Source organism: Musa acuminata, chromosome BXJ3-9 (genome assembly GCF_036884655.1).
Source record: "Musa acuminata AAA Group cultivar baxijiao chromosome BXJ3-9, Cavendish_Baxijiao_AAA, whole genome shotgun sequence".
NCBI classification, from domain to species: Eukaryota; Viridiplantae; Streptophyta; class Magnoliopsida; order Zingiberales; family Musaceae; genus Musa; species Musa acuminata.
The window spans coordinates 3249631-3271342 of record NC_088357.1 but is presented as its reverse complement, the minus strand read 5'-3'; the positions used below and the strand labels follow the sequence as shown (position 1 = coordinate 3271342).

Below are 21712 nucleotides of genomic sequence, written 5' to 3'. Positions count from 1 at the left end.
AAACTACTACTGTTGTCAAATCTACCGTAAACTCCGTAAAGCATGAATAAAATTAAATAAAATCGAAAAATACAATAAGCTTGTTTAAGGTTTTATCTGTGACAGTCTGTCGTTGCTACAGACTGCATGATCCGATGCTGTGTCGGATCGTGATGATAGGGCAGATCATGCTCGTGACGTCACGATAACACCACATATGTAAATTTATTCTACTTAGAAAAAGAAGGGCAGACCGACTAAATCCAGATATTTATTGGTCAATTTTTGTACAGTTTTTTTATCCTAACCACCTTATGTACAAATCCGGGATGGAGAGAAGAATTCCTGAACTAGCCAGCTTTTACATCCCAAAATCTCCACATGTATGCATGAACAAATCCTCTTCTATCTTGTTTTCTATGGGTATTAACCTTTGGAAAAGAGAGCCAAGGATGGAAGCAGCTCTATAACACAACTATGGTGTGACTTCTGAATCATTGGAACCGCCGCTTCTGCTGCTGCTACACTCTTTTCCGGAGGCCTTCTCTACCTTCTCCTTAGCCCTGAAATCCTCCAAACTGCGATACTCTTCTCGGAGAAGCCTCTCCAACTCTGGATGCTTCCGTAGAGGCTGAGAACTGCCCCGCTCTTCTCTAAAATGGTGAAACGCCCTGGTATATGAAAAGTTCGGCAATTAGTAATAAATCAGGAGAATATAAGCTTCATATATTCAAGCATCGTACATGAGTAAAGATTACTATCAAACCAGACAGTTCCATTGAAACTACATCAGAAAAACCATTTGGGTAACTTCGGTACGAAACTAGCAGCTCACAGAAAGCACACTCAATCTACTCCATTTTTATATTTCACGAACAAAATGGAACAAAAATAACAGCCTACACCTTCTGGATCAAGGATTAAAATCTTGGTCCATTGTTGAACAAAAGTCACCAGTCAAATGTATATCAGACAATATACCAACTCTAAACATCAGATTTTAACCAAAACAATAATAATGTGTGAGATTTTATATTGGCTTAGTAGTTTAGACTTATCTACAACGTCACATTATCTACAACGTCACAGATGGACAAATTAGACATCAAGCAACAAAAAAAAGGACACAAGAAACTAGCAACTATAAAAGCAAACTAACATTAGCAAAGAGGCTTTACCAGTATTTTTCAAGACCATAAAGATTGCCTTTTTTGTAAAACTCAAGTGTAAGATGTTCAAAATCGTCATAAAGATCTTCTCTAAAGTGTTTCTCCAATCCATAACTGGAAGAGAGTAAAGAAGAACGGTCAGTGTTCCTGACTTAAATTAAGTCGAATATACAGAATAAGGGGTTCATAATAAAAAATTCAAATCCAGTATCTTGTAGTTTGAACATGTGCAAAATAGTATGTTTGGCTAAACCTGTAAAATCGGAAGAGGCACTCTAGTCCATAGTTATACGTAGCAACTGTATCTTCAATTGCTAGCTTACAAAACTCATCATACATGGATTTGTTGAACATGTCTCTGAGGAAATACGACCAAAACCGATAGAGAGTATTCATTTCCTGTATATAAAACAACAGATACTTCAAAAAATTACAACTAAAATCAATGGTGTAACTTAATAGAAGACCAGAGATGAACACAGGACACGACACGAACACATCATTTAAAAAAAAAAAAAGGATACGAACATGACGAGAACATGTGTGTATATATATGTGTGAGTGTGTATATGTGTGTGTGTGTGTGTGTGTGTGTGTGTGTGTGTGTGTATAATTCAATTAATGAGTCTTATAATATTTATATTTAAAATTTATATTACATTTGGTTTTTTTTAATTAATTCCTAGCATATATCCACATAACCTACATATGTTATAAATTTTATACATGACTTAGTAACAATATCACATAACTATATTAATAACTATATTGATGGTAAATTATGTTATTGTCTCTTATTGATGGGAATATAAAAGGTCATCAATTCCTAAAAAATACAAAAAAGAAACAGAAAGCCTTGTGAAGGCTTTTTGCTATCGAGGTCACGATGTCCATCGACAATTGGGACACCAATGGCAACCCACGAAGAGAGGCCATCGAGGGCACAACCGCATAGGGTTGCACGATGGGTGCTAGTGAAGTTGCTGATGGGTCACCGAGGGCACGACCACACAGGCACTAGTGAAGTCACTGACGAGGCTGGCCGAAGCGCGACCACACAGGTCATGCGATAGGTGCTGGTGAAGTCATCAATAGGGGTGAGGTCGCTGATGGGTCGTGGTGCATGCAACAGTGGCTTCAGCCTTCCTATGGACAATGAATGTTTATGGGCTTGATTTCCCTCAATTCCACACTTCCCCGCCATCACATGATGCCCATGCGACTCAACGTCGCACGTAAGCGTCACACGAGGAAGGGTGAAGGGCGTGGGAGAAGCGTCTGACACAAATACACCATGTCCTAAATAAAAATATATATAAATAAAAAAAGACACGTGTCCAACCATGTCGGCGACGTATTCGTGTCCGACACGAATATATCCGCCACAATGACATATCCATGCTTCCCAAGCACACGTCAATAGGGTAATACAAGTGGAGATTAGTATTATACCTAGAAGATAAATCAAGAACCTTAGAACAATGAGGAACTTAACCCCAATAATGTCAGTACAACAATAAACATTGTATGACAAATGCCATCAGTAAATAATACCATCACCGGTGTTCACCATGTCAACATCCTTTTTAACCCACATCTCCATGATGAACATCCAGGCAAAAGAAAATAATAATTAGAACTTACCTCACTGCAGCCAATTCCTAATCTCTTACGATCATTAAGACATTTCTTGTGGAACTTCAGAAACCTTCATCAAATAATAGCTGAATGAGAATGGCTAATCATCAAAAAGCAAAACTGTTAGACACATTTAAAGTGTAAAAAAAAGTCATCTACTTTTGCTGCTTAAATTGATTTTCTTCTAAAAGCTGATGACTTGGATGCTGAAATGGTGGGAAAGATTTTGGCATCGATCCCACAGGTGGACTTCCAGAAAGAATACTATGTGGAGAGCAACTCAACTTTGATGACATCAGGCTGGAAATATGAAAATAGGAAGCAAGATCAGTGCAACATTATAATAAAGCGCTGTACCATGTAAAACGAAACTACCTACTAATACTAACCCAGTATTTTCTGGCGGTGTTGACCCGAAGAAAAAGCCAACTGAGTTGCTTGGTGGGCTCTCAGACACCATTCCATGGCGATTTCGCCCACTGCCATAATTTCTAAAATTGCTTGGAAAAAGACGCGGCTTATGCAAGGCATGTGTTTTGCCAGTGCCTTTATTTTGGCGTCTTCGAGAACTAGCATGTCCAGACACTTCAGATGCACTATTTCCTATATTTATGTTGGCCTTCAAATGCAAAGGTGAGGTTGCATTGAAGGAAGCTTTAAAATCCTCTGGTTTATTCACTGTCCCAATCTTATTTCTCCGGTTACTAGATTGTTTGGCATGCAACTCCTGCTAGTTACATAGCACAAAGACACTTTAGTATCTGCATCAGAGAATTAAATTTTAACCCAATAGAGGACAAATGTCCATATCAAACTCATGCGACAGAAACTAGCATGCAAATGGCAAAAAAGCAAATAGCAGGATACAAACAGCACAATTCTTAAAGCTAGATTATGTGCAACTTTCACTGCTTACAGACTAAAAAAATAACACTACCTGCTCGTAAAAGTAAAGCCCGTCACTAATAACAGATGCAAGTTCATTCGATATTGTCTCCGGTTGACCTGAGCTAGCTCCATCATCTTTGTCAACCCTGATATCCTGTATAACAGTTGTCCAAAATGCAACTATTTATCAATACCAGGAAAACTTTTTATCAGCAATTCAACCTACATATATCACTGTTATTAACCAACCTATCGAACTCGACTATCCAAAATGTCATGCCTATCCAAAAATTTATAGATGCAAAAGAGAACATATAAAGATGGTAAAGCAGCGGATTGACACCCAAATTGCTAGATGGAGAAATTCCAGTATCCTTAATGTAAAAGAGAACATATAAAGATGTTCACACTAAAGCAGCACATAGACATCAAAGCAAAGAAAATCAATATCCTAAGGTTGAGTCTAACATTTACAAATGAACTTTCATCTTTGTAACCCGGTACAAATACTGTCAAGAAAGTTCCAATGCTTTGTCTTTGATCAAGGGATCCTATAAATGGTACTGTGCAATGCACGCTATGGGGCACTAATTGCATAGGTTTGCCAATTAATATAATGTAGGCATGTCATGAATACATCAATCCTTGGTGAGCATACACAGTACTTAAGGTGCACCCTATATTGATGGGAGAAGCTTCTCTGATGGTTATGGATGTGCAAGATCAGTAACAATCGGCTGACATGACTGGTTTTCACCAGCAAGTAAATGGCCTTTTTCCAAGATACTTGAGGTTGACCCAACATGACCCACATTCACCAAAACCTGTGTGCCCACTTTCCATCTTCATTGAACATGCCAGCCACAACCAAAATTGTGCTTTCCTGTTCAATACTGCTGCAAGGCAATACAACAAAGGTATCCTAAGTCCTAACAACATGGCACACATAAATTGTCAAAGCTACTCATGTTCTTTGCCACCTCTAGGCATTTGGCTTTAAGTAGAGCCTGCCAGTTACAAGGAACAAAAGTAAAAGAAAAAAATTCCATTGGGTCTTCTACATGGAAAAAGAATTGTTGATGCTTAATCTATAAGAAAACAAATAAAAATCTGTTTCCTATCCTTTTCTTGTGTTTGGAATGAAGGAAAAAGAAAACAAGTTAAAAGTTAATTCTCTTTCCAGAAGATATATTGAAAAGCCATGAGGAAGTTCTGTATAAGTTTCCTTTTAGTTCCTTTATTAAAACAAAGGAAATGAAAAGCCAAGTTTTCCTTGAAATGTGAAAGTGCTTTCCAGATCCTCTGGTAAACTGTCAAAGAAACATTGAAAAACAAGTTTTCAAGGAGAAAACAGATTTCTGTTAACTTTATTTTCTTTACTATCAAACACACCCTAAAGAAAAAATATGTAAACATGACATATGAATAAAAAAATATAGCAACACAACAGTCAACAAAGGTTAAGACAAACTCTAGTCACTTATGTTCAAAGAAGGAAAAAAGAACTTTCTGTTTTCCGTATAAATTTTATTTAAATATGCATTGATCCTATAAACACTACAAAATCAATTAATTAATTTTCACATAACAATGGAAAAGTAAATCAATATATTTGACCAATAAACAAACCATTTTGCTTTAATCAGATTGGATGTATATGAAAACCAATGGAACACAAATTAGCTTTGAAGTCCAACTTCTAAAAGAAAGAAAAGAAATGTACTTGGCCAATCTCACCATGAAGCATGTGAACACCAATCATCCAATCGATACAATTATCATGAACTAAGAAACTCAAATTCAAGTATTTCAATATACAGACCATACCGAACCCCTTACCAGTATGCAATACATCATATCCTATGGAAGCATGCCAACATTTCAACTATTTTTAAAGTGATATACTGCAGTACACCATACTGTTGTGCTAACTTGTAATAGACTGCGAGCAGACAGGTTAGGAAAGGGTGCATGAGATTTGATTCCTTGCTACACAAACACTAATCCTTTATGGTACATGACCTAGATGCAAGAAACTTCATGTGCATAAGGTGGTTTTCACTTTCCAGTCATCTGGAATTTTAAGCATCTGATTTTAAACAAAAAAATTCTAACATGCATAACATAGCATATCAAAACAGGACACCCACAGGGAGAGTCAAAATATAGCAAACCCCACCAGGAAAAATATGAAGGAGACATCCAAACTGAAAAGTCAACCTACAATTACAAACTACATGAATTTTTTCGCCCACCTCCAAAGCAGATTTGATGTATCATTTAAAAATATGGATCAGAACAGCAAATATGTTAAACAGCAACATAAAAAAACAAAGGCAACGGGATGAAAAGTTTTATCATAATATTACCTGTGTCACAATTACAAGTTTATGCACATCTTGATCGTTAATATCCATTTCATCCTCCTCAACAGCACGCCTGTCAAAGATTGTCATTTGGGAAAGAAGAATCGAACGGTACCAGAACAGAAAATTAACTAGGAAAAAAGTGAAAATTATAATTGAAAACACAGAAATGACATTAATTGTGGCTAAATATGCAAATATATTAAACAGACTATTGACAGGACAACTACTAAAGGTTATAATTGAATTTTGGATCTATTGTGTTTTAGGTGCCAAGTTCTGAGTCAGAAAAACAACTAAGCAAGCCTTTACTCTCAACTATTGGTGATTGACTCGTATCTACCCTTTGTTGTCATTTAAATATCTCAAGGTATCTAAAAAACATAGTACAAAGAACAGAGAGATCTGAAAGATTTGCAAGCTCACAAAATGTCATGCTCCTATTGTTTAATCACTCACGGGATAGACTTGGATGTCCCTGATGTATTCAGAGCCAAGCAATACCTATGCAATTAGATTTTTTCACATGTCAACTTTGGAGCAATCAAGGATCAAAAGGCTACATGGAGAATTTGATAATATTTTACAACTAACATCAAATTATTTAGTGAACTGAACTCCCTGGGGACTTGAGCAATGATGTTTATTCACCTATGGACAAAAGAAGCCAAAAATAAAGGAAAGAAAATAGCAAAAGAAGTGAAAATAAGTTGAGGCTAACTGGAGAGATTCTGCAGTATATATGAAGAAGATGCTGCAAGTATGATTCATCATCGTGGCTAAAGTTATTAGGGAATTCCTCAGACAAGTACCTCTAGAGTGAATGATAAAATTTGTTGCTAAACCGACTCTTAAATTTGCAAAAAAAAAAAAAATCTGTGTTTCATGAACAAATTCATACAGATCAAATTTTGGTTTCCTACTCTAACAATATATTACAAGGTGACCACTAATCTGCAAGTTTTCATAGTAACCAAAATAACACTGTCTTACTTGATGATCCTAAACTTCGTAAGTATAAAACATAACTATGAGCGGAGCTGATATGAGGAAACTTGTAATGATAAAGATTGCACAAGGCTGGAAGCGTTAGGGTTTAAGTTTTTGCAAACTTAATTTATGTATTTTATGCTGATGAAGCATCAGGGATGATATATACCAAGGATACAGGTATCAGGCCAAGCTTAGAATGGTTGCAAATCGCCTGTCCCAGGCAGTACATGCTGCACAGAGTTATTCGATATATCTAATTTTAGTCTAAGCCAGTTGCACACCAGATATTTATTTGCCAATCACAAACATAAACTGGTTAAAACATCGAACCCAAAATAAATTAGCAAACAAACCAGTTGACAGTTCAAATGTCTCGGTCATCCATCTAAAACCCTAGGGACACGAGCAAAAAGAAATAGGAAAAGAAGAGGAGGAAGAGGAGACTCAATTGAGGCTGAGCTTACACTTGCAAAGAAGGAGAAGATAAGAGAAACGAACAAAATGTCCATAAGAGACAAGTCCTTTTTTCATTACTACCTTTTCCTTATTTGTTCACCAAAACAGTACCGACTGGTATAGCAATGATACATCACTGCATCTGTACGGTGACAGGTACATGGTCAGACCAGTAAGGCAATCCTTCATATATACAACAAAATTCAGAAGCTAAAAAGATCTAAACATTTCAAGAATCTACTCTTAACAGTTCATGCTGATTCCACTGTTCAACAAATTCATATGATAAAAAGTAACCAACAGCTCGAAATATTGGACCATAGGCTGAGTGCTTGTATATAAGAACACTACCCATGAACAATGATTTAAAAAGCACTACGCGCCAAGGTCCCAAAATACCCGAGGTGCTAGGCGCTCGTCCGAGAAAAACGAGATGCTCTAAAATATTAAAATATATAATATAATTAAAAAATATAAATATTTAAATAAAAATATGATATTAAATTAAAAATATATTGTTAACAGTATATTGCTAACTGTTAATAGTTAGAGGGGGAGAAAAGAACAGTTAACAGTAACAGAGGGGGATAAAAGGGTCACTAACCGTGAAAACTGATGGAAAGTGACAGCAACAACGGTGAGAAGGCAATGGTGAGAAGCTGGCAGTAGCAACGACGGAGGATTAGTTTAAGATAGCTATGGTAGCGCTACGAACGACAACAGCAGAAGCTATGGACAATAACAACGACAACGGTGGAAGCTACAGATAGCGGCAGCGGAAGCTGCAGACAGCAACAACGGCAACGAGGGAAGCTACGGACAACAGCAGCAGTGGCGACGGAAGCTCCAAAGAGCGTCCGTCGGTGGCGAAGGAACCTACGGTCCTCTCCCTCGACAGTGGAAAGAACTACACACGTAGCGACAGAGGAAGGAAGCTATAGGCTCTTGCTAGGTTGTTGGACTCGTCCGTCAACAATAAAAGAAGGCTCGATCTACTACGTCTATGGCGGAGGTAGCGACAGAAAGCGTCGGCAGCGGAGGCAAAAGCAATGCTAGGGTTGGCTCGGGGTCGCACAGGCATGAAAGGTGGGGTAAGAAATTGTGTTATTGAACCAAACCAGACTTAAAAGTCTGGTTCAATTTACTTATTTGAATCAGGCGCTTACCCAAAGCACTTGATGCCTAGGTTTGACGAGGGCCCAAGTGGCGCCTCATTGAATCACGTTGCTTGGTCCACACACGAGGTGCTCGGGCCTCACCTCGCCCAAGCGCCAAGACAAGCCCCCAAGAACCTATTTAAATCACTGCCATTGAACACTTAAACAGGTAGTGTCACACTCCCATTTGGCATGTTAAGTTCCAATATCTTAATAGACATACAATTAACAATATGCCCTGGTTTCCACCTCAGCAAACTCATTTCATAGGACATGACTAATAAACTATGACCCTTTTTATTACAATTAAACTATATTAAACCAAGAAAGAAGGTACCAAGATTTATCAGCCAAGTAGATATAATTTAGTTAATATAAGTGCCTAGGAAAGTGACCTAAGTGTATCAAATTCTACATGATACAATTCTCCTTAATTACAACTATCAGTATATTATTTAAATATGTCCTAATACAAGTTGTCATCTCCACAAATGACATGCGTTAAGACCAAATGAGAGAATACAGTGTCATACAAAAAAGTTTGGCAAATGGATGAAATTGAAGTAGAATAAAGACACATTAAAAAAGAATGCTTACGGTAAGGAAACAAGTATCTTATCACCTTTTATGTACTGAAAGATGCTCCATTTCATTTGTTGTCTGCTCTAACTCCAGTTCCTCATCAAGCAAAAATGTACTTTGCACATTGCAGATAACAGACTCATCCAGAAAAACTTTATCACAATCTAGACTTTCTGTGCCACTTTGTGTGCCAGAGCTCACATCTGTTGGAAAAGTTTTCTTCTCAGGTTTAAGATCACCACTAGAGTTGGATTTTTCCTCTGAATTTCTAAAGCTAGCAGAATCACCAAATTTGTTATTGGCATCAGCATCACTACCAATGGAATCATTACTAAGCATACAGCTACAACCACCGAATGAATCTCGTTGTCCCGCCCCTGAAATCAAATTAGATTTCACCTCCTTGCTGTTGTTATTGCTATCTCCATTGTTTTTTTCATCACTAGCAAACACATTCCTAGTATCACATTCTGAACTGTTATTAGTTTCTTTCCCACAACAATCTGTTGGATTGGAATATTCATCTTGATCTTCACATCTAGCTTTAGAGTTATTACCCATATGAGAAATACAAACGCTATGAGTCTCATCACTATCAATACCCTCCATCCTGGCAGGAGGTTGGCTCTCTGTGGACTGAGGTTGTGTAGAAACTATAGAATGAGCTGAAGCTCGAATCCACTTAGACCAGTCACCATGCCGCCTTATTTTGTCATCCTGCCAATTCAATAACAATAAGAACCTAAAACATTAAAAAGCTTCTCTCTTTTTTTCGTTATACATGTTCCACCAAATCCAATTAGCAATATCAATTACAGAAGAAAATATAAATTATAAATTACTAAAAAAAAGGCTGTAACCTGGACTTCTACCAAACTTGAACTCCGCAAAGCATCCAGAATCAAGGGTATATTAGTTGTCATTGTCTTTACCTGTAAGATCATTCATTGATTAGTACCAACAAAATGCATATGTCTATACTACCGTTGGAATTACATTCATATAGCATCCAACAAAAGTATTCACAACAAAATAGAGCATACCCTTTTAAAGTCTGCAATTTTGGATATAGATACCCATCCCTGCTCATCCAATAATGATATCAAGTACTGATCCTTCTGCAAGTTCTCATCACTATAAAAAGAAGATGTAATTATAAAAATAGGACAAAATAAAAATACAAAGTTGTATTACCCTTAAGTAGAACTTTTTGCATCACAGAAAGATCACACTAATAGAAATTCATAAAATGATATCAACCTAATGTTGAGATAATCCTAGTTGCATGAATGAAAAGTGCAAATATTAATAGTCCCAGACTGACAATATGTCTGGTCTGCACATCAGATCTAACTGCAATTTTGTTCAACAACTCAGAGTAGCAGCCCATGTGAAAGAAGAATTAACCCTAGGCCAAATACCAACACATGGAATACATCAAAACAAACCTGAAATAGTACTCAATTTGCTTGACTATATTAGATCTCAAAGCTGCCATCTCTGGTGTCAAATTCGGATAGACAGGAGGAGGAGGATGCGAAGAAAAATGAGGGCCACACATTACTTCAAAAGGAGCAGCAGAAACATAATACATGGGCGGAGGAGGACCTGAGTTTCAGCAGCATAAATAAGTTTTAAAAAATGTCAAGATGACTACAGTAAAAAAGAGTGAAAAGAAAAGGCATTTAGTTTAAGATATTGCCTGGGAAACCAGGTCCATGAATAAATCCAGGAGTAGGACCAACAAACTGTGGAACTGGCCTAATGAAAGTTCTCGGCCCAAAACCTTGTGGCATATTTATGTTGTCCCTTGGACCAAAAGCCCATTGGTTGTTCCATGCTTGATTTAAATTTTTGGGAGGTTCACGGACGTTATATGGTCTACCACCATATCCAACACCAGGACACCAATTATTTGGATCTCCACGTGGAGGTGGTGGAAAATTTCTGTTTCCATCAGAACCTCCAGATTGATTGGTTGAGACAATGACTGGAATATGAGATTCACCGGACTTCACAATGTGCGACTGACCATTAGGAAATGGTGCTCGGCACGTCTGATAAGCATGATCATGGGCTATCGGGGTTGAAGGTTGAAAAACAGGATACAACACTGGTTGCCCCGGTTGTTGCTGGTACATCAAGGGTACAGGAAAAGGTGGCCCACCATTAACCAGTGCATTACGTCTGGGACCATGTTTGTTAGAATGCATTGGCTGATGCTTGGAAGAATTGTTACTTCCAAATCCACTAGATTTGTGCATAACCATTGAACCCTGAAAAAATAAGAGAAATAAGGTCACAGCTATAATATCCTAATGAAAAAACAATAATCGAAAAGTTTCATGAGCAACAAAAAACATACGCAGTAGGGTAGCAAACTTTGTCATTTATAATTTCTTTCAAAAATTAGCTGGATTGTACAGGAAACAATAAATATTTCTGGTTGCTTAATAAAAAAGGACACTATTTTGCATATATTTTCCCTTCCACATGGATATTTAACCAGCTTGTAGGGCATATGCAACATAATCATTGAACATGCCTATTTACTATCTACTGAACATTGTTTGAGTTACTAACCTGCAGAAATAGTAAACACAGGTATCTTAAACTTCTAAACGAATTGAAGGGCAACTAGCAATAAATTCTCATACATTTACTGGTGAGCAGCCTTTTGTCGGGTGTTGGACTCAGTCAGTCAAACCGTCAAAGGACAAAGAAGATTTCAAAGCCAGACATTGAATCAGTCAGTCAAACTTTGCTACTCTTTTGCTTTCAAAAACTGTTCTTGTTTTCATATCAGGCTTACTGGAGCCCGTGACCGCAGCTCTAGCAAGTGAACAAGATGGAGAAGAGAGCAAGATAAAAATTATGAACAGTAAGGTATAAAAAAGGCAGTATCTATACTGAGAAAATATTCTTTTTATCAAGTTCATGATGAGCATAGATAGTATTCTTTTTATTTGAGAATTAAGGAATGGACTAGCTCAAGACTTGACTACCGATGGAAGTCTCAGACATCTCATTCATAGATGATGAAGTCTTATCAAGAATTAAGATGTAACCTCACACCACTATAACACACACAAAGTGAAGGAAAAAAGAAAAGCTATTTATTCATTCGTGCATGCATGTCCTAATTGCAATCTCTTTCCCCTTATTATAGACTGCACAAGTACAACAAGAAAAGAAAATTACAAAAATAAGAAAGAGTACAATTACATTGATATTAATCAATCACTTATTTTTTCTTGAAGATACGTTTCCAAATTTGACTGCAAAATTATCTTCCTTTTCTATTATGTATCTGACCGTTAGCTTCCATCTTTATAGAAAGATGAAAATTCTTTGTAGAGATGAAATCTTGAATGTGATTTCTTCCTTTTTTTATCCCCATTGGCTTCCTTACTCTTAGCCTCCACTTTCAATCAGCTCATAACCATCAAAATAATAGGAAACTAGCGTTCACCGTTCTCATCCATCCAATATCAACAACCACCAGGAATCCTTCTGACTGCATAAAATATACAGCCCAAGCAGTATCATTGTCTACCTTTGTCACAAACCTTTGAGTTACTAAAGTTTCATGACTAAAGTTTAAAGAAAGTTTCACGATTAATGAATTGTATGATCACTAATATCAATTATGGTAAGGCCTTATTAGTTTCTTGAAAATAGAAGTACTTTTACTATGGTTCAATAAGCTGAAAAAGATAATTAAAGTGGCTCATTGTGAAGCATGTATCACAAGGGTGAAATCTCATGATCAATCATTCTTCTATAACAATTTTGATGATATAAATGCCTATTAGTACTTTCAGCTTTATCCCAAAGAGTGAAGAGTAAGCCTAGGAAGAAAAAAAGAACACGCTCACAATTCGAAAACAGGTTTGGATGCATAAGCTTATTGACCCAAAGTTCATATCACCAACAGCCTATCTTTCGGCACATAGAGTTCAATTATATTTAGACCCAATGACTCTAAAGTGGTAAGCTAATACAATCATGAAAACCATCGCAAATATATATAGTGTTGTGATTAACTAATAAAGAAGGATATATTATTTACTTGCAATAAATCTTGTGAAATACACAGTCAACTATACAGTGTCATTATGCAACAAATTCAGATGCCTAGAACAAAACTCAAACTTCAGGAATGGTAAGTTACTTCTGGTCTTCATTCTCCTGATCCCATTTTTACTTGCCCGATCTTGATCAATCATCAAGATTCCCAGAAAAAGAGACGTTACCAAATATCTACTCTGAAGTTAGCGAATCTGAATACAATAATTAAAACAACGAAATAACATCATCGACCACACATGAAGAGATACAAAATATATACTCGTGTCCAATTGTAATGGTCAAGATCTGCCGCATCAGATCATAAAGAGCGTCGAAAGACTGACCTGAACTGAAAGAGGTGGTGGTGGGGGCGGCACATCCCACGGAATCGAACGTGCATTCCCCACTGCCATTGGTGGCGGCACAGCCGAAGGAGCCACCTTAGCCGTACAATCCGACGGAACCTTCATCGTGGCATCCCCGAGCGCGGGCCACGACACTGCGCCCATCACCGGGTCTCCCGGCTTTCTTCCATCCGCTATCGCCGTCGTTTTCCTCCACGATGACTGCCCAGTCATCACGCCCAAAGGTGGCGCTGCCTCGTGCGCCACTATCTCTCCAGGATCTTCGGCGGCAGCTTCTGCCGGCGCGGCAGTGCCGCTCTCCGTCGCCAGGATATAAGTTTGGGGCAAATCAAATCCAAGAGAGATCAGAAAGCGCTCGGAGAAGAATCTAGCATCTAACGCACGGCATCTGGGATGGTGAGGATCGCGATCGAGGACCGGCCATCGGCGCCCGACCGGAAATGGTACCGGAATCGTATCGAAGATTTAGGGTTTCGAGGGGCAGCGCGAAAGAAGGCGGGATTAGGGTTTTTGGAACCGGGAGGAGCGCGACAGCAGTGAGGATAGCAAAGAGCGGGACAAAATACGCTGGAATGGGTTTAATACGAGAGAGTGATGCTATTGGATATTGACAGTTGGCAGCACGCAATTGGATATGATCCAATGGGCTTCCCTAAAATTAATTATATTAATATAAATCATTTTACTTCCAATTTGGCTTATATTTTTTTAATAACTTCCAAGCCGCCTTCCTCGATATTTTTCTAATTTTAATTATACAATTTTATTTTTTGAAATTGATCTGAATCATTTTAATTTGTTATATCACTTGTAAAAGAAAGAATTTGGTCTCGACAAAGGAAAATGAATGAGGGATAATGCTAGAATTTTAAAAAGGTGGAAATACTCATGAATAGGATGGAAAAGCATCCGATATTCTATATAGATAAGATAATTTTTAGTTGTGTAGAAGTTAATCGAAATCCATTTCCGAGTTTGTGTCAAATAATTTTTTTTTAGAATCACATTTATTATCTTATAAATTAACAGAGGCATTATTTGAAATTTCAGAATACATGTAGAATTTTCGAGAATATATCATGTAAACTTTAACATGTTAGATTTAGAGTTTTCGTCCTTAAGCGAATGGAGTCACGAGCGAGAATAACGACGGCGAACGGAGGGTGGGAGAAATGTGCACAAAGACGAACAATCAATGCAGCAGAGAGTACGGTAATAAAACCATCTCCCTGTTGCAGTCGGCCGATCCAAAACTGCTCTCACGATGCTTCGTCTCATCCCCACCAAGCTGTTCCGTCGAGCCACCGTCCATGTCAGAGATCCAACCACCTCCTCCGTCTGCCTCCTCCTCCTCCCCCTCCCCGTCCCCCTCCCCCCAACCCAACATCCTAGATCCACAACCACCGACGCACCCACCACCAAAACCCGATCCTCACGCTTCGCTTCCTGCAGGACTCATGCGGCCTCTCTCCCGAGGCCGCCGCGGCCGCCGCCAAGACGATCAAGCTCAAGATTGCTATGAGAATAAAGAAGTATGTCATGTAACTTGAGGATATGCCGCAAAGAGATATAAGGGGTCCAAACATTTGGAGAAGGTTAATCTTTGTTGAGAAAACTGAACTCCCTATCGATGAATGCAAGAGCAACAATGATCGAGCGGGTCCAATGCGACGACGATCGAATGGGTTTAGTGTGACGGTGGTGAATAGTGCAGGAGTTATTTGGGAAACTGCGAGCATCACATAGTAAAAAAAATAAAAACAAAAACTGATTTTCTAAAATAAATTTATCAAATCATCATGGATATCGAGAGTAAAAAAACTTGAAAGCGACAAAACCATATAAGCGGTGTGAGATGTTCTCACCTATGAGAAATCATATATCCCTAAATCTATAGATCTTAGTCCATGAATGAAGAAGCTCTACAACGCACCTTCTCTCACACCCAATGGACACACCACATCGTAATAACTAAAGAGATGAAGGAGGTGGCGACAATAGAAGTCTTAGCTTATGACCCATGAAGCCTCAACTCTTATTTATAGAGAGCCCTCGTGACTTAACCTAATGGATCATGTATTAATGGATACTGGATCTTTATCCAATTATCTTGGCTTAATGAATATTGGATCCTCATTTAATAACCACTTCATGTCATAATAGATTTCCCCCGATGGATTCAATAAAACATGGGCTTATTATATATCTCATATTCAATCATCTACTCTTGTCTATCATATGCGTTGACTCTCTAGGCCCAATGTCGAGCTGATCGTGAGTTTCACATTTCAGAACTCCGTTTGACTCAATGAATTATTATCCTCATAATAAATCACTTAACTCATTGACTATGGATATATTATGCTATTATGTCGTAGTCCTCAAACGATACAAGAGAATATAATCCATTGAACATATCTGTCATGTGTTACCGTATATCTATATCACTCATTCATTTAATATTCCATATATCATATACTGCTCATGGTGCTACCAGGTCTATATGAAATATATCCGAGCCTCACTCTAATCGAATCCTCCAAGATAACTTATTTCTCAATTTGAATCTCACGCTTATCATATTCATCACGATCCAGTTAATCCTAGTCAAGGATTTGTCTGGGTGAGAGCACATATGATATATTTCTCATGATATCAATAATAGAAGATCATTTATTGACACTTAATTGTCTTCTAAGGTTGGTTGTCATTCCCAATGATCGTTTGTACTAGATCCAGAACTTATAGACTTATAAGTCTGTTAATAAAGAACTGAATACTTAAATAAGACATATTTAGTATCTCAAATCTATGGACCAAATACGTAACTGAGACTATGGAATCGCTATATGATAATGATGTATCATTAACCATCTAACATTCTATAAGTAGATCATTTAGTGAATTTATTCTCTAATGAGCACCTACATTATATTCATAGTGTCCCAACCTAAGTAGTTACGATACCAACTACTTTCATCATATAGATGAGTATATAACACACTGATTATGTTCGATTATCTCGATTTTCCTCTCGAGTAATTTATAATCGAGAATATTTAGTGATGATATATGTTTAAATGTGAATTGATCTTATCATCATGATTCAATTTTCATTATACAGATCTAAGGATATCACAATATATATATATTTATTATATAATATAAAATAAAAAATATAATAATAATAGTAATTATTATTATACAGTGTATCACATGTGTCAGCACTCATGTGATTTAGTTTGCAGGGCACCTATAACTAGTAAGAGAAGCGACGATCGAACGAGCGAGCTTAATGCAACGACGAGAGTGATGCAAGAGAGGTGACAATCAAGCGGTATAGGAATAGTGGCAACCAAGAGCATAAGTTGAGCAGAGAAGAGAAAGAATTAAAATTATATGTTTCACTTTCATAAGTATATAATTATATGAAATTACCCTCATTCTTTACTTGCTTTATTAAGCAAGTTTAGACCTGTGCATGATGCTAAGTTCTTTGTAATTGCATGAGTGGCTTTCATATTGGATGATTATTTATGGTAAAGCAACTTACAAAAGGAATTGACCATGACTGAGGATTGATATGAATAACTTGGACCAAGTGCAATTAACGATCGATATGAACCGAACCAGATTGCGGTCCACGCAGAAGCGCGTCCCGTTACCGGCAGTCACGTGACTCGCTGTCTCCTGAAGAAGGAAGCGGAGTGACCACTGGCTCTCGAGTCTTGTATTTGTCGTCTATATAAAGGCGCCCCTTCCTACTCTCTTTCCATCGAGAGAACGTGCAATCGAGGAGTCGTCTCACCGTCGAATCGATCTCTCCCCGTGGTTTCCGGGTACTCGAGTCTCCCCTCCCTCTCTCCCTTCGGTTCCTCTCCGAGATCTTCCGTTCAATACAAAGGTCCTTTATCTGTTCTGTACCTTCGCATCGATTATCGCTTTCTCAGATCTTGGATCCGTTTTCTTCTTCTATTCCATTCGATTCAAGGAATCATTTCCGCAGCATCTTATGTCCCGTTTTTAGATCCTTGATCGGTTCTCTTCTTTGTAAATCTTAGGTTTCTTATCTGAACCCTATTTCCAGCTCTCTTACGAGTTCCGAATGTAGATCTTAGAATTTTCTCCATTCGTGATCTGAATCTGATGACGACGATTGCGGATCCTTGATTGTAGACCTTCCGATCCGTGTTTCTGAATTCCTCACACTGTGGATATTGCGTTTCCTTTTTTTCCTTGGATCTTTGATCTATGGAGCTCTATGTTTGATTAGTGTAAACATTGCGGATTAGGAGCGTAGGAACGATGGGGCTCACCTTCACGAAGCTGTTCAGCCGGCTCTTTGCGAAGAAGGAGATGAGGATCTTGATGGTGGGTCTTGACGCTGCTGGTAAGACGACCATCCTCTACAAGCTCAAGCTCGGAGAAATTGTCACCACCATTCCAACCATCGGTGAGAGTTCTCATCTTCCTCTTTTTTCCTTTGACTTTAACGTTTCCTGTTCAGCCATCTAGAACGACTTTGGTAAAACGTGGCTACCTTTTCAACATTTGACCGGCCTTGGGTTATACATACTTACATATGTATAATCGTGACAGGTGTAGAATAGGAAGGCTGGTGATGTTGTTAATTAGCTTGCGAACGCTCTGTTATGGAAACTTGAATTTGTATTGGGCATTCTTCCAGACTTTTAGTAGTTAATATCGTTCCAGAATAATAAAATATATGTGTCAGATTAGTTATTTAGTGTTTCAATGCAGGGTTCAATGTGGAGACTGTGGAGTACAAAAATATTAGCTTTACCGTTTGGGATGTTGGTGGTCAGGACAAGGTACTGTGGTGCCTATTTAGTTAATTTTTTTTATTGAAGTTATTCTTTTATGTTTTGCTCATACGAGTTATTTGATTATTATGACTTTTTCGAAAGAGCAAATGTTTCTAAGGGCATGATACTGATGTAGACAATTACTTGTAAAAACCGGTCAAATGATTGGGTGTTATTAAACTGTCTTCTTCTTGCAATGCCCAACAGATTTTCTTGTTAAACAAAATTTTGCAGAATATCATCATCATTTTGTTATAGATATTCTTGCAAGAGTTCATCTGTTTATCAGCTAATCATATTACCCTTTTGATAATGTGCTGGTGATATGATCGTGTGAAAAACAGATCAGACCTCTCTGGAGGCATTACTTCCAGAACACACAGGGCCTTATTTTTGTGGTTGACAGCAACGACAGAGATCGAATTGTTGAAGCAAAGGATGAGCTTCACAGAATGCTTAACGAGGTAAGTTCTTCTATTTGGTGATATGTTTTTTGAACTTTTTGGTTTGTTCTCTACCCTTGCTTATTAGTTATAAAACCAACTATAATGCTACTCATTCTAATTTCTGTTTCCAGAAATTATTTATCTATTATCATTTCCTGTTTCAGTGTCAAAGTTGCTATCTATTATCATCCACATGACTCAAATTAACATGCATATAATCCATATGTATAAATCTATCAGACTTTAACTTTACAAATTAATTGTCACAAACGTGACAGTACTTCAACAATATCTATTTTTGTGAAGTTCAAAATAAATATGCTTTCATGCAATTTAAGTTTGAATATCTATGTGGGTATATGTAATGTGATTCACCGTTTATGAAAATGGTAATGGTAACCATTTATGATAATAGTAAATTGAATAAAATGCAATTTAGATAACATGCTATTTTCTAATAATATAATTGGACTAAGAAATCGTTGCAAATGTCTTAGTTGTTTACATGGTAACTGTTAACAAGCATGGTGTTATTGACATGAAAATAGCAAATTGAAAATTTCACTATACTGGCTGTGATAAATGTCCCAAGTATGATGCTTGTAGAATTTTGCAATGATAAAATCGGTTACTTGGGAATAAGAAGAAGCTTATCTTTCACCTGTTAAATGCTGTGCTGATTAGTGTTTTTTATCAACAAACAAAAATTGAGTGAGTAACTAACTTTCTGTTCCATTAGAGCAACTCATTTTATAGCATCTTCCTGTGATTCCTCTCCATGATCCATGAAATCCAGCACTGATTTTTGTATGAGAAATGTGTGAATTGATGTCTAATTTAGCAGCATGATGTTCATTCTGATTTTTCCCCCTCACTTGTCAAAGCTTTAATTTTGGTATTGCTAGGATGAGTTGCGGGACGCTGTTTTGCTTGTTTTTGCAAACAAACAAGATCTTCCAAATGCAATGAATGCTGCTGAAATCACCGACAAGCTTGGTCTGCATTCCTTGCGCCAGCGACACTGGTACGACATTCTGGTCTTGTTATGCTGAACTTGTTGAGAAGTCTTGCAGATTCTTGCTGTTATGATTGATAACTCATGTCAAAATCACATAACAAGGTTGTAGATGAAGTGGAGCAATATTGGCATTGTCATTTTGTTGGTTAACTTGTAGATATAAAAGATACTTGATTAATATGATCACTTAAGAATAGAGAAATTCCTTGGTTTTTGAGGACCTGAAGGTTTTCTTCTTTTTCCACTTGATGGTTGGAGAACTATTTGATCATATATGATCTCTTCATTTAAGATGTTTGCCAGAGAGGCTGAGCTTATGATCAACATTTTGAAATGAATTAAAAAATGATCTAAAATTGCAAATTACAAAGTCTGATGTTTTAGGAAGAAAACCTTGATTTAGTTTTTCATCCATTTGGCTTTAAATGGCGCTCCCTTCTTACTCCTGTCCTCTCATCTCATTTTGCTTACCTAGAGCTCCATTTATTTGGTATAATGTGCCCAGTATTGCTTGGATTTCACAATGACCATGAAGTCAGAGGTACCCTTGTCTAGTTTCACTTATCAGGATGGATTTCATGGTTTTGGTAGGAAAGCAGTCATGTGATGATAATAGATGAGCAAATAACTTGATGTTAAACTTTGGTGTTTGTGTTTGTGCAACTAACTAGGATATGGCTGTTTTCGTTGTAAATATGGATATGAAAGAAGCAATTTACCTGTTGATCTGATGTTTCATCTATTTTGTATCAAATTAGTTGTGATCATTAAAGAATGTGAAATTTGTCATTAGCACTGATTAGTTTGGCATACTGCTATATCTAATGACCGAACAATTTATTCATATAATGTTGTGAGGAAGCCATATACGAAAGCTTTTGTGTAACCAGATCTTTCAGCAATTGTATCAAGTGAAATGTTATACATCACTGCATGGAAAGACTTTTTTGAATTATTAGATATCAAATGCAGTATTCAGTGAAGTTTATTTTTCTACGCATGCTTCTTCTATACTGTCATAATTAGTCAACCACTAGGTTTATTTTTCCCTTGTTTTTTGTTAAAATTTTGGGTTTAACAAGAATCTTTGCAAGACAACAGAGGACCATAGATGTTTAAGTAAAACGATTGAGACTAAGTAGGTTTCATGTCCTGTTTAATATGGACACATACATTGTGACTATCATCAGGTACATCCAGAGCACTTGCGCTACCTCTGGTGAGGGTTTGTATGAGGGGCTTGATTGGCTCTCGAACAACATTGCCAGCAAGGTATCTTATCTTCGTTTAAGCTTGCAACAATTGATTTCTTTTGACATATAATTCGAGCTAGAGATTTCTCTTGTGCTAAATTTCTTTCTGAGATCAAAAATGCATTTTACACAATTGATATAAATTGTGTTCTGCTGATATATGTTTTTTGTATTTGCTTGTCAGGCTTAAATGGCCAGGAAGTGCTTAATTTAAATATTCTTACTTCGTGCCAGTTTGATTGCTTTTGGGACATGAGAGGTAACAGAATTTTAGTGTAATTTATATGGATTGTATTACCTCAGCTTTTTGCATTTTAAGACATCAGATTTCATGTATTCAGAAATTAGATGTGTTAGCTGTCTGCTTGCTGCCTGTGATTCTAGTTCATTTACAAACAGATGATTTGTGAATTGAGTTCATCACCTGCGGACGTCTGCCTTTTCTCCTGTGTAATCTACTTGCTATGGTGTAATTTACACCGTGCGAGCTAATTTGTGGCTTAGA

At 37.3% G+C, this 21712-nt stretch overlaps 2 protein-coding genes across 8 annotated transcripts; one reads left to right on the top strand and one right to left on the bottom strand.

The window, feature by feature from the left end:
- Nucleotides 1-230: 230 nt before the first annotated feature.
- On the bottom strand, nucleotides 231-14201 carry LOC135649673 (la-related protein 1A-like). Its single transcript, XM_065168297.1, has 14 exons — nucleotides 13644-14201; nucleotides 10931-11504; nucleotides 10677-10836; nucleotides 10272-10362; nucleotides 10089-10160; nucleotides 9269-9945; nucleotides 6044-6113; nucleotides 3724-3828; nucleotides 3176-3513; nucleotides 2946-3086; nucleotides 2793-2856; nucleotides 1402-1547; nucleotides 1158-1262; nucleotides 231-650 (listed from the first exon to the last, which is right to left on the bottom strand). Exons 1-14 carry the CDS (start codon nucleotides 13875-13877, stop codon nucleotides 455-457), a joined length of 2973 nt encoding a protein of 990 aa, XP_065024369.1. The 5' UTR covers nucleotides 13878-14201; the 3' UTR covers nucleotides 231-454.
- Nucleotides 14202-17366: 3165 nt separating this feature from the next.
- LOC103996992 (ADP-ribosylation factor 1) lies at nucleotides 17367-21630 on the top strand. Of its 7 annotated transcripts, none has more exons than XM_009418092.3 (7): nucleotides 17367-17503; nucleotides 17938-18117; nucleotides 18426-18496; nucleotides 18835-18954; nucleotides 19842-19960; nucleotides 21145-21226; nucleotides 21392-21630. In XM_009418092.3, exons 2-7 carry the CDS (start codon nucleotides 17970-17972, stop codon nucleotides 21395-21397), a joined length of 546 nt encoding a protein of 181 aa, XP_009416367.1. In that variant the 5' UTR covers nucleotides 17367-17503; nucleotides 17938-17969; the 3' UTR covers nucleotides 21398-21630. The 7 variants fall into 7 exon arrangements, with proteins under 7 accessions (XP_009416367.1, XP_009416365.1, XP_009416369.1 ...); XM_009418090.3 differs by having other exon boundaries at nucleotides 17369-17503; nucleotides 17957-18117; XM_009418094.3 differs by having other exon boundaries at nucleotides 17409-17503; nucleotides 17965-18117.
- Nucleotides 21631-21712: the final 82 nt, after the last annotated feature.